Source organism: Danio aesculapii, chromosome 5 (genome assembly GCF_903798145.1).
Source record: "Danio aesculapii chromosome 5, fDanAes4.1, whole genome shotgun sequence".
Lineage (NCBI taxonomy): Eukaryota > Metazoa > Chordata > Actinopteri > Cypriniformes > Danionidae > Danio > Danio aesculapii.
This window is the reverse complement of record NC_079439.1, coordinates 47,260,003-47,277,609: the sequence shown is the minus strand read 5'-3', so window position 1 is coordinate 47,277,609 and position 17,607 is coordinate 47,260,003. Positions and strand designations below refer to the sequence as shown.

General features: G+C 33.9%; 1 protein-coding gene across 2 annotated transcripts in view; it reads left to right on the top strand.

Moving 5' to 3' along the window:
• ssbp2a (single stranded DNA binding protein 2a) overlaps positions 1-17,607 on the top strand; it is a 69,330-nt gene that overhangs the window by 14,716 nt on the left and 37,007 nt on the right. For both annotated transcript variants that reach the window (XM_056458375.1, XM_056458374.1), the window contains exons 2-3: positions 7,664-7,736; positions 16,491-16,552. In XM_056458375.1, coding sequence (XP_056314350.1) covers positions 7,664-7,736; positions 16,491-16,552 — 135 coding nt within the window. The remainder of the gene's footprint in view (positions 1-7,663; positions 7,737-16,490; positions 16,553-17,607) is intronic.

The window sequence follows — 17,607 nt, the reverse complement described above, 5'->3', positions numbered from 1 at the left end:
CCAAAGACAAAGGCAGTGGTTAGCATTTGCAGTACTCTGGTTTAGCCTGTAGTCAGAAAGACAAAGGTAAATGTCCCTCATGGCTGGGCTGTTAATGAAATTATGTAATCAAAAACCAAAGAATATAACTTTTCAGTTATATGTAGATTATTGTTCATTTAAAACTAGATTATAGAAATTTATAATCCCACAGGTTCTATCTGACATTTTTGTCAAAATTGAGTTGACATATTCTTATTAAATAATAACTTATTTATATTTTTTTATATAAGTTGTATACATTTTAAGACTTTTTATTTAAAAAAACAAAAAAGCTTGGCTCTAGAAGGTTCTTTCTGTGAGTCAATCAGCACTTCGAATGTACGCATGAGGACCAATCAGGATCAGCTTTCTTTGTCATTCCACCAGATTGCTCCATTGAGAGCGGGGAAGACCAGAAAGAAACACAAAATCAAAGTCAAGTAAATAATGCCGCACCACATAAAATTGAGAAAAGAAACTGAAACTGAAAGAGTGTGTAAATGTGATGATTTAGAAGCTTTTTTTTGTCATTTAGATGAAATGTTCAATTTTACATTGTTGAAAAAGAAACAGTTATTTAAAAATAATATGAGAAATGTAAAGTATTTTTATTTGTGTATATATAGTCAGTGAAACATTTTTTTCAGTGTTTATTAAACTCATTTGCTCATTGTCTGTTTACTTTTAAAGTCTTTAAATTTGATATTAAGCCTTGAAGGGCAATTAATTTATTTAGTTCATGGGACATATAATCCAATAAATATAATCCAATAGTTCATATAAAGCATGTAATTCAATAAATATTACCATATTAATTACATAAAATTAATAGCAGCACTGGATAAATTATATTTAGCACAGCAGTGTGTGCTTAATTTGAATAAGAAAAAATATTTATCCTAGAACATAAAATAAATGATAAAAAAAGCAAAAATTGTACTTTCTCAAGCATCAACATATTGTTACAACATCAGTTATTATTTTTTCTGTTTGTATTTTTTGAAAAGTAAAGCTTCAGCTAATGATCTGCCAGATAGAACCTTATAATTCTTAGCGGAAAATGACTTTTCAGAAATAGAAGTTTCTATCTGCATTTGCCCTGTTTGTTTTACCCCAAATGTTTGCAAATGTAAGAGAACTTTGATCATTTACATTTAGAGAGCATTTATGGTCTCTGTCATGTTAATATATAAAAAAGATCTGTTACACACAAACTGTTTGCTATATGGTATGCAAAAACTTTGAAGCTCAATATCTCAAAATCCTTCAGAACGCAGATAGAGCCTTATAATTCTAAGGCGACGAAGTGGCAAATTAGTGTAGCGTTCCTGCTATCCATATTAGTCATACTTATAAAAAATGCACTTGGACTTGGACTGGAAAAATTGCATATTTTGTTGAAAATATATTGCTTAAAATATATATATATATAATAATAATAATAATAATAATAATAATAATAATAATAATGTTTAAATAGTATAGCAGTATGTTGGCTTGAGAAAGACAGGCAGGAAGGAAGACAGTGTAAGATTCAACCAGCCACTTGTTAAGAACAGTTTTACTTCCTGCAAGCTGTTCTTTTAATTAAAGAGTTAGTGATTTATTACAGTCCAGATCAATATTTTGTGTCTAATTGTTGTTTTGCTGCAAGTATTCATGTAATAAACTGGACAATGAACATCCAGTCAGTTGTTTTTGCACACAGCTTCTGACTTTTATAATTTGCTTGTTTATCTTTTTAAAGCGTTTTCCCCTTCCAGGAATACTATAACAAACATCAAGCAATACCCTGAGCTAACATTTACAGTTAGTGATCGACCAGTATAAGATTTTTAATGGTCAATGCTTGTATTAAAAAATCAATCTGGGGTGCGTTTACGAAAACCATCGTTGGCCAACTAAGGTCGCAAGCTCTGTCATTACAAACATCGTTCGTTGATTTGCCGTTTCCCAAATCCATCATTCCAACGAACATTCGCAAACTGCATAGCAAACTTGAATGCTTGCAACTACACCTCTGGAACTGTAGTTAGAAATAGTTCCTGGCTGTGTTCTATTCCCAGTTATTCCCCCATGCCCTAATCGTTTAGAACATTCTAACATTTAAATTTGGATTGATTATTTTAAAAAAGCATCTGAGTCATCTGTCTTAGGTGTAATTTGCTTTCAAAGTATTTTTTCAGTTCAGTTTCAGGACTTTGAAAACATTGATGTCATTTTGAACACAGCCTCATGATGAAAGCTATAGGTGATCTACTATTTAAAAGCGAAATTTATGTTACGTCTCTAAAGTTTGTGAAAACAAACAACATAGCATACGTTAATGCTTTTAATTTATAGTAGGTTACTTATTAGGCTAAGTATCTGTACTGTGTATGACATGGGCCTGTTGGTTAGAACATTTCTGCATGTGGTTTGCATGTGTCAAATTGTAAAAGTAGACCTTAAAAAAAAAAAATAAATAAATAAACAATATCTGACTTAATAATAATACTCATCATCATCATCATCAATATTATTATTATTAAAGTAGGATTTTTTCAGTTCCTAATAAATAATACATTTAATTTCTTAATAAATCACCTCATTATTTATTTATTTTATGATTTATATATGAGATTAGAATAGCCTACGTGTTAGCTTTTGTATGTGATTTTTTTTGTTTTGGAATAGAATATGTAATGTTCTCAATAATATTTGTAAAGGAAACACAGGCCCTATATGTGCCATTTACATATATTTCAGTTAATAAAAAGCGAAAGTGCATGTTTTTACTAAAACTAATATTGGATTTTTTTAAATGCATGTGCGTGTAAAACAGTTTGCACAAAGAAATGATAGGGTTTTTCTCTAAAGAAGTTTAGAGCATCATTATGGGCATTTAACGTTATAACTAATGTGGTTCAAAGGATGGATCTGGGACAGAGCAACTACGGTTTTGGGGAAACACTCGTCACTACGTCGTTCTTTTCCCAAACGATGCATCGAACTATAAAAGTTCAGTTACGTCGTTGTTTGGAAATGCACCCAGGCTGATGAGAGACATAAAAAAAAATTATGAAACTAAAGGAACATGCATTACGCATAAATATGTATTAAATATTAAGTTTAATAAAAGTATTTAAATATGTAATAAAACACACTAAATGTATCTTATTTAAAACTGTTAGGCTATATTGGATGTTTCAGTCACATAATTCATTCCTGCTGCATTCATAATGAAAAGATTAATATTTATAACTGAATGTCAAAAACAGTATGTGTAATTCTATATATTTTATGTAATATACATATATAGTTTACAGAGCTACAGGTTGTTATAAAGGGTAGGCCAATATTCACCTTATTCTCCGCGTTCGAGTGGGCGCAGCCATTTAAATCATTTTGACTCAAGACTTCCGGTCTCATTCACTTCCATTCATTTTTAGACGTTAAAAACAGCTGGTTTTGCTGCTTGGTGTTGCAAACTGATATTTTCTTATTATATTATTCCACATTGTCTGTATTGTCATGCAAACACTTGTTTGTAGAGTAAGTAGTTTGACCGTTTTCTGCCGTTTATTATTCCTAGTCATTTTTCGCATAGGCAGCTGAATCGGAAGTTCTAAAACAATCGCAAAAATGAGCACACTTCCGCATTAAAGAATAAGGTCAATATATATGGGATAGTGCATTGAAAATAAATAATAAAATCCTGATGGCATTTAAATACATGCTTAGTTATGCACACACACACATATATATATATATATATATATATATATATATATATATATATATATATATATATATATATATATATATATATATATATATATATATATATATATGAGCATTATCACACTCATAGCAGTGTGATGTGGCTGTATATCAGCACTGGTGGGAACCACATCGCATTGCTATGAGTGTGATATAAGAACTGCTTTCTTCCGCCATTCCTTCACATCTTCAGCTGACGTCAGAACAGAAGAAACCGTTGCTACTTTAAAGCAGGGGTCTCAAACTCCCCGCACACGTGCCATTTACAGCCCCGCTCCTCCTCCCTCCTGCCTGCAACTGATGTCAAAAGCAGAGAGATTGAGATTGAAAAAGTCAAAGCAGCGCAAACAGATTTACTGATTTGATTACTGTTGTGTTTGTGATAAGGAAAAACGTTAAACACATGCAGGCATTTCTTCTTTCTTTCTGTTTACTGAACTATTCTGCAATAACAAAAACAGGGGACTCATTAGAAACAAACAGATGGCCAACCAAAAAGTAACTCAGAGTTATACAAAATTCCTATCTCACACTCAATGCACTATAATTACTATGATATGAATACAGCGCTACAATACACAAGAGAGAGAGAGCGACTTAGAATGTTACTTACCAGATTTCTAATGACTTGATTAGCTGTAGTTCGTAGTTTTATGCAGAATTTTTTTCAACTGTCTTTGCTCTGCTACAAAACAACTACATTCTCGCCTAAAAAGCCTCAAAAGTACATTATGTTGTCCAATGGCTGCAGTATTTATAAAACTGTAGTCCTCTGCTTGCCACAAGAGTATGCATCGCACGGCTATATCACACGGCTATCAGCCAATCAGATTCAAGAACCAGACAGATCTGTTGTGTGTGTATTTATATATGTATATATATATATATATATATATATATATATATATATATATATATATATATATATATATATATATATATATATATATATATATATATATATAGTCGTTGATAGTTGAAGTCAGAATAATTGAAGTCAGAATTATTAGCCCCCCTTTGATTTTTTTTTCTTTTTTAAATATTTCCCAGATGATGTTTAACAGAGCAAGGAAATTTTCACAGTATGTCTGATAATATTTCTTCTGGAAAAAGCCTTATTTGATTTATTTCGGCTAGAATAAAAGCAGTTTTTAATTTTTTAAAAACATTTTAAGGTCAAAATTATTAGCCCTCTTAAGCAATATATTTTTTTCTATAGTCTACAGAACAAACCATCGTTATACAATAACTTGCCTAATTACCATAACCTGCCTAGTTAACCTAATTATCCTAGTTAAGCCTTTAAATGTCACTTTAAGCTGTATAGAAGTGTCTTGAAAAATATCTAGTCAAATATTATTTTACTCCGTTAACCAGAAATTGGGGAAAAAAAACAAACAGGGGGCTAATAATTCTGACTTCAACTGTGTATATATAATTTAGAAAATCTTTGATCGTTTTTGAGGGAAACACCGTTTTGGGGTGTTTGTTTGAACGATTTCAAACAAGCTAGTTTGCTGGGCTATAGCTCTGATGTCCAATAGAACTGTTCCAAAAAGACTTCACGCCGGGGTGTTATTTTATGTAACACAACATGTTATCATGTTATAAAGTGTATAATGATTAGTCATTTTGTCTGTCCGGTACTGGATTCATGTCTCAGTGACTTATCTTAAAGAGGGAACAGAAATGCAGCATTTAGGCCCCAAAGACATATATGTCAATGCATAATAAAAATAATACTTCCAATAATAAAAAATGTCAGTCACTATGATATATCAGTCAGCCGCTACAATACTTGACATTAACTAGAAAATGTAACATCTAGTTCAAAAACAGTGAACTAGGACTGTACAACATATCTTGTATAATCAGATTGATGAAACTTGTCTTCTTTTCCATTCCAGTTGATAGATTTTGGATTTAGCTCATTTGTAAAAAAAATAAAAAATAACCCACACAGCTGGAAAGTCCCTGCTGTCTCTCTTTTCCTCTTCTTTTATTGTCATTAGAATATGAGAGTTTGCTGACAGTCTCAGAAAGATTGATTCTCAGGGGCTCAGGACCCCCGTCATTTCTCCAACCTGCAAATCTCCTCCCTCAAACTCACTAGTGTTTGATCTTGGTTTTCCAATATTCCCGAGTCTGCTGTCATTATTTCACTTCAACTTTTCCTTCTTTTCTGCAAACGCTGTTCTAAATTGTTAAAGTTCTTCATGTATATATGCTTGTATTATTATTTTTTTGCTTTGTGTGAGTATTTGTTCCTTCTCTGAACATTTGGAGGTCATTCAGTGCACCGTGTGTTGTGTCTGCTGAAACTAGCTGGAGAGTGAATTGTTCATCTGTGTGTGAAATATAATTAGATTTGACTGTGCCTGAAATGATCAAATTTAATAGGATGCTGCTGGACTGTGCTCAGAACTCAGGTTCTTTAACATATTCATATTCAAATCGACTCTCAAAGATTGAGAGTGAAAATCATTTATCATATTTAAAAATCCATAATCGGGCAATTTTACTGTGTATTATGCACTTAAAACATGATACACATTAAAGTGCCCACATTATAGATTTTGAAATATTGCCTTTCATGCAGTGTGTAACACAGATCTCAGTGAATAAAACATCCAGCTACGTTTTAAATCTGAAAGTGAACCTTGTATGAAGTTATTGGACCCTATCATACACCCAGCGCAATAAGGTGCAAGATGTGTTTATTGCGATTTGTTGCTATTTTCAGACCAGCGCAACCCTAATTTTCACATTTTGCGCCACGCTGTTTAACTAGCAAATCCGTTTGCACCACTTTGTGGACTTATATGAAGGCGGTGTGTTAAGGCGCATTGTTGGTGCGTTGCTATTCTGAGAATCTCTAAAAGCTAGTCTAAAGTCCAGTGCAGTTAGTTATGCGCCTATGCAGATCCAAATTCTTACACATTGCTTAATACACACAGGATTAACATCAATACACAAATATCTTTACAAATAAAAAAAAAATAAAGGATTAAAATGATACAAAAATTATTATTTACTACATAAATATAAAAACCACTAATCTCCACATTAAAGTTTCTGAAAGCAAAAAAGATCAAGGTGCTCCAGGATTGGCCAGCCCACTCCCTAGACATGAACATTATTGAGCATGTCTGGAGTAAGATGAAGGAGGAGGTATTGAAGATGAAGCCAGAGAATCGTGATGAACTCTGGGAGTCCTGCAAGAACGCTTTCTTTGCCATTCTAGACGACTTTATTACTAAGTTATTTGAGTCATTGCAGAGATGTGTGGATGCAGTCCTCTACGCTCATGGGAGTCATACACAATACTAATTATTTTTCCACTGCACCAGGACTTTATATTCTATACTGTACATTATTTCTGTTAAGTGACAAGACTTTTGTCTAAGCAAAGTCAGACCTTAGTGTCCTAATTAAATCATTAAAAATCAAGTCATGATCATATTTTATTTTGGTAAAATAAGCATAATCTAGAGGCCTTTGCTTTTCAAATAAGCCACTTCTGATACCAAATGATCAACTAGAAGTCAAGTTATTATTTGTTCCTAAAACTTGGAAAGACGATGAGACTTTTGTCATGTAGTATATATTATGGTTTGTTGCAAGTTGAAAATGATGTCAAGTGATGCATATGGCTGAGAGGTCATAAGTTGGATGGAGCAAAATTTCAGACATTATTTTTAAGTATGAGGTTGTCTGCAGCATTAATACTTACATTAGATAATAAATAATAATGCAAATGTTTTCTATGGCATGTCTTTTTTAGATGTATTAAAATAAAGGCATAATGAAGGAAAAAAATTTAATCTATATGAAATGATGCTAAAATCTCCTCAAATTTCTAATCTTTCTGTCTCTGCAGGTTAGCTCTGTATGTGTACGAATATCTGCTGCATGTGGGAGCTCAAAAATCAGCACAGACATTCCTGTCGGAGGTGGGTGGAACTGCATTTTTAATAAACTTAAGTGTTCATGTGTATGTGATGGTCAAGCATGGTGTGTACAGTAGGGCTGCACAATATATCATTTCAGCATTTGTGTTTATATGAAATGTATACGATTTATGTAAAAATAAAAATGCTTTTCTTAGAATTTTTCCCTTGTTTCTTGTCCAAATATCTACATTTTAAAGAAAAAAAACAAGCTCGTTTACTTAGCCCACTGGCGGATCGTTTTACTTGTTATCAGGAAAAACTCTTAATTTTGGCTTATTTCTTCTGAAGTTGAAAAGCAAAACAATATTTTTACTTGATCTAAGAATTTTTTAATATTTGAACTAGAAATGAGACAGAGTATGAAAATCATCTATTTGCATTGTGATTTTTTTTTTATTTCTGTACCAGAATACTGTTAAACTCCCCAGAAAAATCATTAAACAGTATCATTCAAACTATCTTGTGATATTGCAGAAAGATAAAATATTGCAGAAAGATAAAATATTGCAATATCATATTTTTCCAATATCGTGCAGCCCTGGTGTACAGTATGCATTATGTGAATTTTGTCATCAGAACATACAATATGCAACTGTGACTGTGCACACAATCTACATGCAACTTTGACTTGTTTTGGAGCTAATTAGATTGGTCACACTTTATTTTAAGGTACAATTCCTTATTCCCTTCCAAAACCAGTAGTAGTTGGGTTTAGGTATTAGGTAAGATTAGGGATGTAGAATAAGATCATAGTATTTAAGTACTACTATAATCAAGTGTAATAATAAGCAGGTAATAAGCCAGTAGTTTATAATGGGAATTGGTAAGTAAACTAAAGTGTTACCTATATTACAAACAAAACTTGTTGACAAATATGAGATAATTATGTGAGAGTATTACTCTGTTTTAAATGAGTACAAAAACGTTGTTGCCCATAATGTTTAGAGAGAAAGCACAGAGACAGTGCTTGTGTCAGATTGGTGTGTTTGCACAACTGTACTGAATGTGCATTTATACTAATATACATGCTAATATACACACAAAACACTTTTAAAGACCTCTTTAGGATGTAATCAGTTCAGGCAATGTTTAAAAAACACTTAATAAAAGCATCTTTATCAAGGAATGTTAAGGCTGTACCATGGCCAATGATATTACACAGTGACTGGATTATTGCAACCATGAAGAGAGAGAGATGATTTATCATTATTGTTTAAGGTGCTGCATAATATCATTGCACTTGCTGCAGCAAGTGAACCATGGATGTGCGGTCAGGGAAGGCATCATCCTCACCTGCCATCATGAAATCATGTATACTAATGATAAAATCAATATTTGTCCATAGATCTGCGCTATAAATGCAATTTCTCTATAATTCAAATAATTTCAACCCTTTTTATAATCAAAATCACTGTGTTTTCCTGTTTAATCACAGTGTAGGAAGCGAGGTGACGCAGCATTGAGCTGTGCCTCTTGTCAGATTGTGCAATCCCTTGCACACTGGCTTGAGCGCGTGCCTTTTGCTTACTCTGTGTATGCTGTCAATGTAATGCTTTATTAAAATGTTTTTATACACTGTTGACATTTTTTACCATATGTCCTCACTTTGCATTTGATGGGTAATGTATTTCATAATTGTCTATCACTTATTTAATGTAAGGATCTGACATAGAGCCGCACTGAAAAGACATGAGGTGAGGCAGGGAGTAGCTCTGCCACAGTGAAGAGGGCATCAGTGTTGCCAACTTTTTTCAACGAAAAGTAGCTAAAGCCTGCCCGAAAAGTAGCTACATGTTGCCGGATGACATCACGCACTAATGTGCATATCAGTGACGTCATCACGTAGTATCTACCATCATGTATCTACTCTCTGAGGCACCGTGTATTATATTATATTAAAACATTACATCCAGATGCACAATAAATATATTCTTATTAACATATTACTTTGAGTGATGATGTCATTGTGTAATCGCAACTCAAATCTACATCTTTATGTAGTATACAAAATAATGAATGTTTTCTCAGATTGACTGGCCATCTCAGCAAAAACATTATTTGAAATATGTCTATTTAGATTTGTATGAAAAATATCGTTGACTATTTGTAAAAGTAATAAACACTTTTTGATGAGATTTTTTTATTTTTAAATATAACGCTGATAATGAACAGTTAACTTCTTTTAAACAATCACAGCTTGTGTACTTACTCTTTTTAACTTGTGAAATTAACACCTTTGTGAAAGGGACAACAATTATAGCACTAATGGAATTTATTGCTACCTAAATTGCCAACAGTTACCTTTGAAACAGTGTGAAGAGAAAAGGCTTCAATTTTTACCTCTCAGAAATGGGACAGCAGCACAGCACCTGCAAATGTCATCATATGTCATCGCGATCTCTTGCTTCATATGAGATTGATTATCACGGCTGCTGTGGTTATTCCAGTTGCGTTATTTTTTGGTATTTATCTTCAGGAAATCAGAAGCTTAAGATATCATGTTATCATTATGATACAATGTGGCAATAAACCTGTAACTGTACTGTGTATTTACACCGTGGCCATATTTACCTAAACACACAAAAACTACATTAACAGTATACCAGAGACTGTAAAAAGCTCATTCCCAGCCACTAGACTTTTCTGACAGGGAATTTGAGTGTCATCGAGTGACAAATGTGAAAGTATGTTGTGGGACTACTAGAAATGTCTTGTAATTATGGATTATAAATAGCAAAATTTAGCACTTTTTTATCGTTCATTTTTAAAGCATGATTGTAAAACACAAACGCTGTTATAAATGTTTTAAAACATGTGCTTGTTTACTGTAAAAACTTGTAATAATGACAAAAAATACATATTTGTGCATCTCCTGACTTCCGTGTTTTAGCCGTTTTTCCTATAGCCCTATGCCTTGAACCTAAGGATAATTCGGACACCCTTACCCCTTCATGTGAACATGCAAAACAATGAGTAGGGGGAAGCGGAAGGGCTAAAACCTCATTTACACTACAAGCGACTCGCAGCTGCAAATCGACAAGCTTTTCATTTTAACAGACCGTTGGTGATTAGATCGAGCGACGCGACAAAGTTGAGAATCCCTCAACTTTATGCTAATGAAAAGTGACTTTCTTGAGTGACAGCCAATAGGAGCATAAGTAGAGCTCACATGACCCTCTCTCAGCTTGCTCAGAGGTTGGTTGTATTCATGCTGTATATACCTACACAGACCTGCGTTTACAGCAGGTCGCCATACAGAGCAACAGGCAGCTTCAAAGTCGCTGCTAGTGTGAATGAGGCATAAGGGGTAGAATAGTACGGGGGCCTAGAAATCTTAACGCGTTGCAATTTAAGAAAGCATGAGCAATTACAAAAAACACCAGCAAATAAAGAAACGATCTTCATCAATTTGACAGCACACGTGTTACAAATTAGTCACAACACAAACAACTGAAGAAACACGCAGCAAAGCGGTCACAACACTTGCAAATATCCACGTAACACAACAGAAATGTTTATAGGGGACCCAAAAACATGATTTAGATGTGTTATTATGCCGTGACTGTTGCTCCGTGAAGTGATTGTGGGTCTTTGAAATACGCGTTGTTGAGTACATGACATAATAAACCCATAATAACACATATCTATGATAATAACACATCCATATCTCAACAGGGTCCGTCATGTTTTTGGGTCTCCTAGAAACATTTCCGTTGTGTTACGTGCATATTCGCAAGTGTTGTGACCAATTTGCAGTGCGTTTCTTCAGTTGTTTGTGTTGTGAGAATTTGCAACACGTGTGCTGTCAAATTGATGAAGCTCGTTTCTTTATTTGCTGGTGTTTTTTGCAATTGCATGTGCTTTCTTAAATAGTAGCGCGTTAAGCTCTCTTGGCCACCGTAGAATTAGGATTAGGCCTAAATATATTTAAAAAATGGTAAAACTCAACTGTAATTCTAGGGGAGTTGTAAAATGAGTCCCTTTTCTAAAAAGGGGAGTGTTAATTTAAGGTGAAACTATATATATATATATATATAATTTAGGCTTTCAGCACTGTTCCAATTAAACCCTTACCGTTCTCTGATCACAGCTTAATTTAATTACACTGGAAAAAAAAACATCTTGGCACAAGAAACTAGGCAAACCATTTGTTTAATAGCACTGTCTCATGCAGATGCAGCAGGGAGTGGGCTTATTTACACAGATTCTAACAGGACTGCATGTAAATCAATGTGTTTTTTCCACATTCATGAAGTCTTTTTTGATGGTAGCTGGTTGTGAAAGGCCTTTGGATGACCTAATACAAAGAGAGGACATTTCCAGACCCATTTGCATTGCAGACACAATTCCTCCATCAGCGAGCAATATGTTTTACTTCCCTTCTGAAGGGCCTGTAACCGAGCACCCTTTGTTAATAGCTTGTCATTCTCTCAAGCTGTGTTTGGGAAAGAGATGTTTATATCAGTGTTCGCGACAGCTCGCTTACTGACAAACAGGATCGCTGACAAGATACAACTGAACAGTAAAAGTAAATGCAGATGCAGATGAGTGGTGTAGCTTAGACTCAAGTAAATATTTGTGAATGTCAGAGGAATAAGATCAGATAAATACTGGAAGAATCCACAGAGAGAGGGAGAAAGAGACTGGCACTATCACAGAGGTAAAAACACAGCAGCTGAAAAAAACAACAATCCAGACAGTGCTGTCGTGACTCTGACCAGCGCCTGTGACTAAGCCGCCCGCCCCGTCCATTGTGGCCAGTTTCCTCTTCAACTCCTATCTTTTGCCACCCTGCTCATGTAACCAGTTCACGCTAGACTCGAACCCAAAAATAGCCGTTGCTCTCACAGCAGTGGATTGAGATAATGTTGGGCACACCCATGTTGTTTATGGTGGCTGTCGTCAGCACTTTTATTTCTGTAAACTCATCTCACGTGGCCACTGACTAAAACTGATGATCTCATCAAGATGGATGGTGTTTTTCTGTTCCTGTTTAGTCTTTTGAGGAAGAGTTAAAAGTGTGGAAGGTTTATGGCCAAAGTACAGGCTACTTTAGTTTAGAGACCACCTCTCAAAGGAGACCTACTTTGCAAAAATCACATTTATAAGGGGTTTAAACACAGTTGTATGGCAGTAGTGTGTAAATACAGCCAGCCTCTAATGGTAAAAATGTATTAATTATATTTATTTTATAATTAAGTCTGCAGAAACACTTTGATTAAAACTTCTCCCTTTGTACCCACCCATTAGTGATGATCTCTCCCTCATTAGTATAAACAGCCCTGAGTGAAAAGCAGTCGTCAGCCATTAGAGTTTATAGTCGTGAAAGTTATGGCTGTTTTCCAGTTTACTTTTAGACATCCACTTGCAAACTTCTCTTCACTTTTGGTATCTTGGGGAATCCCTACTGCCATTTTAAAGTGTGTTTCACTTCATCAAGTTAACGAGGGAAGTTTACATGAACATATTCTTGCGCAGGGGTTGACGACAGTCCAACTCATTCAGATGCTTCACCAGTAACAACATAGGCTCATTCTGAAAATGCAGCCCTATATACATTTCTGGAGATCGCAAATTATGGAGCCAGAAGTACATATGGCTGCATTTCATCTGACCGCTTACCTGGACGGCTTTTCAGCTGTTACCAGTTTGTCCGGTTAGCTCGCCATGTATGTCAGGCAGCAGACTTGAGACTCAGAGAGAAGTTTACCACAATGACGGGGTTCAAGTCTGGAGAAGAACGGTTTCAGAAAGCAGGTAAGACAAAAACAAAAGCCAAAAATAAAACAAACAAGTAAATAACAGGGTGAGAATGTGGTAAAATCTGAAAACATGGTAGAAAGGCGAGGGATTTTCTTTTTATGGATTGCTTTTTAAAACACTGTCGGTTGGGTTTAGAGAAGTGGGTGGCTGGGTCAATCTGTGCTTTTGAAAACACTATTGGTTGGGTTTAGGGAAGGAGGAGGGTGGGTCAGTCAGTCATTCAGTCAGTCAGTCGACAGCGGCCTCTTGTGGATTTACCAATGAGAAACAGCAGGTGTGAATGGCACTCGCAAGAGAATTTTGAGATCTGAAGAAGTATACACAGCGGCCTCGCGAAATTGGATGGATTCGTGAAAACAAAAACTGCAAAAAAAATGTAGCTTCTGAAACATATTTGGTGCTCTTCAAAAATGTATTTAGGGGTACGTTTTCAGAATGAGCCTGAGTGTCAGTAGTGGACACTTGTGTGATGTAATTACATACAAAATTATTTGTGCTGTATCTTCACATATACACTCTAGGGACACAAGCAACTTATTTTACATCACGTAAAAAGGGGTTATAATAAGGCTGCAATATACTCATGTTTTTGTTTGTTTGTTTGTTTGTTTGTTTGTTTTTTGATCAGGGGCAAAAAAAGTTAGACATACTTCTATAGAAGGAATAATGTTATTGGACAATCTGATGTTGTTATGGCTGTTGTGCTGAGTGTAATGTTTAGATCTAAATATATGTTACTTTTAAAATGTATTTCACTGCAAATACAAAATGCATACTTTCAAAAGTAATTAGTAATTATTTCGTTAAATCACTTAGGAATACTTTGTGACACAAATTATCATAGAAATCATCATAGACCCAATGGTAACTCAAAGCTGTTTAGGAGCCTAAATGATGTCCCCCAAAAATTAGCTTTGGTCAGTTGTTTCTTTCTGTGTGGAGTTTGCACGTTCTCGCTGTGTTGGTGTGGGTTTCCTCCAGGTACTCCGGTTTTCCCCACAGTCCAAAGACATGCGGTATAGGGGATTTGGGTAAACAAAATTGTCCATAGTGTATGAATGCATGTGTGAATGTAAGTGTGTATGGGTGTTTCCCAGTACTCGGTTGTGGCTGGAAGGGTATCCGCTGCGTAAAACATATGCTGGAATAGTTGGCGGTTCATTCCGCTGTGGCGACCTCTGATAAATAAGGGACTAAGCCGAAAGAAAATTTTCTTTTTGCCAAATTTTTTTTTTGATAAGACATAATTTCAGTTCTTTCTTTGAATTCGTTTAAAGTATACCAGGGGCTTTAAACTTGTGTTTTTGTAAATAACTAACTTTACAGTAGCATGAGACTGTGAAACTGTGTTTTCAGGTGGGATTACAAACTTAAATTTCTGCAAAAAATAAAAAACTCACAAAAAAGAATTCTGTGTTTTTAGCTCTGAATGTTGGATTTTGATAGACTATGTGCAAGAAGGCAGAGCTCAAAGGTGCTCAAAGGTGGCCAGAAATAAGACTTACAAAAAGCTTGTGTTGGCAAGTAAGTTTCAAACTTCTAAAACAAACTTTGCTTTGGCCTGATGTTCTTGAAGATGATCTCATCCCAGTTTGTTCTTTGCTTTCTCTTGTGTGTATCAGGGTCTTCTGCATATGAAAACAGCTAAATACACAGATGTACTAAATATACTCAATTTGAAAATGTACACACATACACTTTAATTTTTTTTCCAACTATTTTCTTCAGAATATGTAGTGTTTTTTTAAATAACTTGTGTTATTTATTTATTTATTTATTTATTTATTCATTTATTACTATATTAGTTCCTTCCTTCCTTCCTTCCTTACTTTCCTACAGTACTTATGTACTTTAATTTAACATGTTCCCTGAGTATCACTTTTAATGGTAGGAAGTATATTGTATAAAAGGTCATATATTCTGTCTTTCTGGAAGGCTTTAATTTATGGAGGTGTGCCACATGAAAGCTGTCAGTAAATGCCTACTGTATACAACTGGATCATGTAATTTTATAGAAAAAAGTATCAATTCACCCTGATATTGCCTTTATTTACAGACATAGCATTATGCAAATTTTGGCCTACAGTTTACGTTGTACAGTGCCCAGCAAAATTGAGTACACCCAATTTATTATTTTTATCCATTTCTCAGTGAATATAGGCCATGTATTTTGGTGCATTTAAACAAAACAGATTTATTAAACAGATATATTTATTTAAAAAATATTTTAGTCACTGAACATATTTAGAAATTTAAAGATAATACAATTAAATTCAAGCAAAATATTGCAAAAAAAAATATTACAACCATTTTTACAACCTGCAAAATTTCAACAAAATGTTTCCATTTTTTGCTTCGCTTGATTTTTCCTCTTTTTTGTTTTGTATTTAATATTTTTCTATAACATATAAATCTGGGTGTACTAGTTTTTGGAGGGTTATCGTAAGTTATTTAGTTAGATGGGCTCCATATTTGGCTTCAGTACTGACTAATCTAATGTATATGCACAAATATAATATTGTATAGCTTCCTATTAAAAATATGAATTTAAAAGAGAGATTCGTGAGGGGTGTACTTATATACTGTATAAGCACTGTAGCTGCTGTCAGGTCCAATACTTTGATCTTTATATTCAGATGCCTGTTACTGACCAATCCTGAACAAAACGAATACAATTTTCCACTTTTTCGGAATTGCTCCTTTTTAAGTTAGTGAAAGCCCTGTGTACTTGGATGATGTTCAACACTTTTCCAGAAATTATCTGTTAATATAAAGAATTATTTAATGTAAAGCCATTTCTTTAAATTGTCCAGTGTGACATGTTCATCAAACAGATGCCAGGTTACAGTTTTATCGCTTAGATTTATTCTGGGCACCATGTTTGACTCAAAGTTCAACTCTCCATGGTAGAATGTGCCCTTAATTATGCAGCGCAGGTCGACTTGTCAGTGAATGTCTATAACTCTGTCTTTGTTCTCTTTTGCTTGGCAGATCCGATGGGAGAAGAACATCACATTAGGAGAGCCGCCTGGGTTCTTGCACTCCTGGTGGTGGTAAGAATATGCAGAAGTTTCAAAATGAATATTTTAAATGTATTTGAGTTGATTAAGATATGAATAACATATGTAATTGCATGGCACCTGTAGTTAATTCTAAGACATGAGTGATTATACAATAGGGCTGCACGATATTGGAATGATCTTACATTGTGATATATTGTTTTGTTGCAATATATCCTGCAGTATGAACATAATTTCACCAGATGATTTGAATAGCTCAATTTGGAAAGATTTCATTCATTTAGATCGACTGGGATGATCATGCAGTGCATCTGTTTAATTTAAAATAACTTACAAGCAAAAATAAATAAATGAACAGTTTTTTATGGTTTTCTGGGAAGTCAAACAGTATTCAGGTACAGAAATTGAACAATCAAATGTAAAATAACATGGTCATCATTGTATAAATAATTAAAAATTAATAATATCTTTATGTTTATCTTTAATAAATAATCTAATCATGTGATGTGACTTGCAGATTTACACATTGTGATACTGATGCTCATACAATATATTGTTCAGCCCTATATTATACAGTATTCTTGATGTAGTGTCTACAGGTTAAGTTGTCTGAATGTATGCAGCACATAAAACCATAATAATTAATAGAAATTGTTAATAGACAGTACAAAAAAAAAAAAAAAAACAGTACTTATGTGAAATAGAAACCTGTTGTGAGAAAACAAATGTATAATCCATAACCCTGGACCATAAAACCAGTCATAATGTATTATCTGAAAATGAAATACATATGCTTTCCACTGTTGTGTGTGGTTTGTTAGGATAGGACATTATTTGGTGTGATACAACTATTGGAAATTCTCAAATTTTAGGGTTCTCGAAAAAAACTGCCTTTAAAGTTTTCCAAATTAGGTTTTCAGCATTGCAATGCATAATACTAAAAATTTATGTATGTATGTATGTATGTATGTATGTATGTATATATATATGTATATATATATATATATATATATATATATATATATATATATATATATATATATATATATATATATATATATATATATATATATATATATATATATATA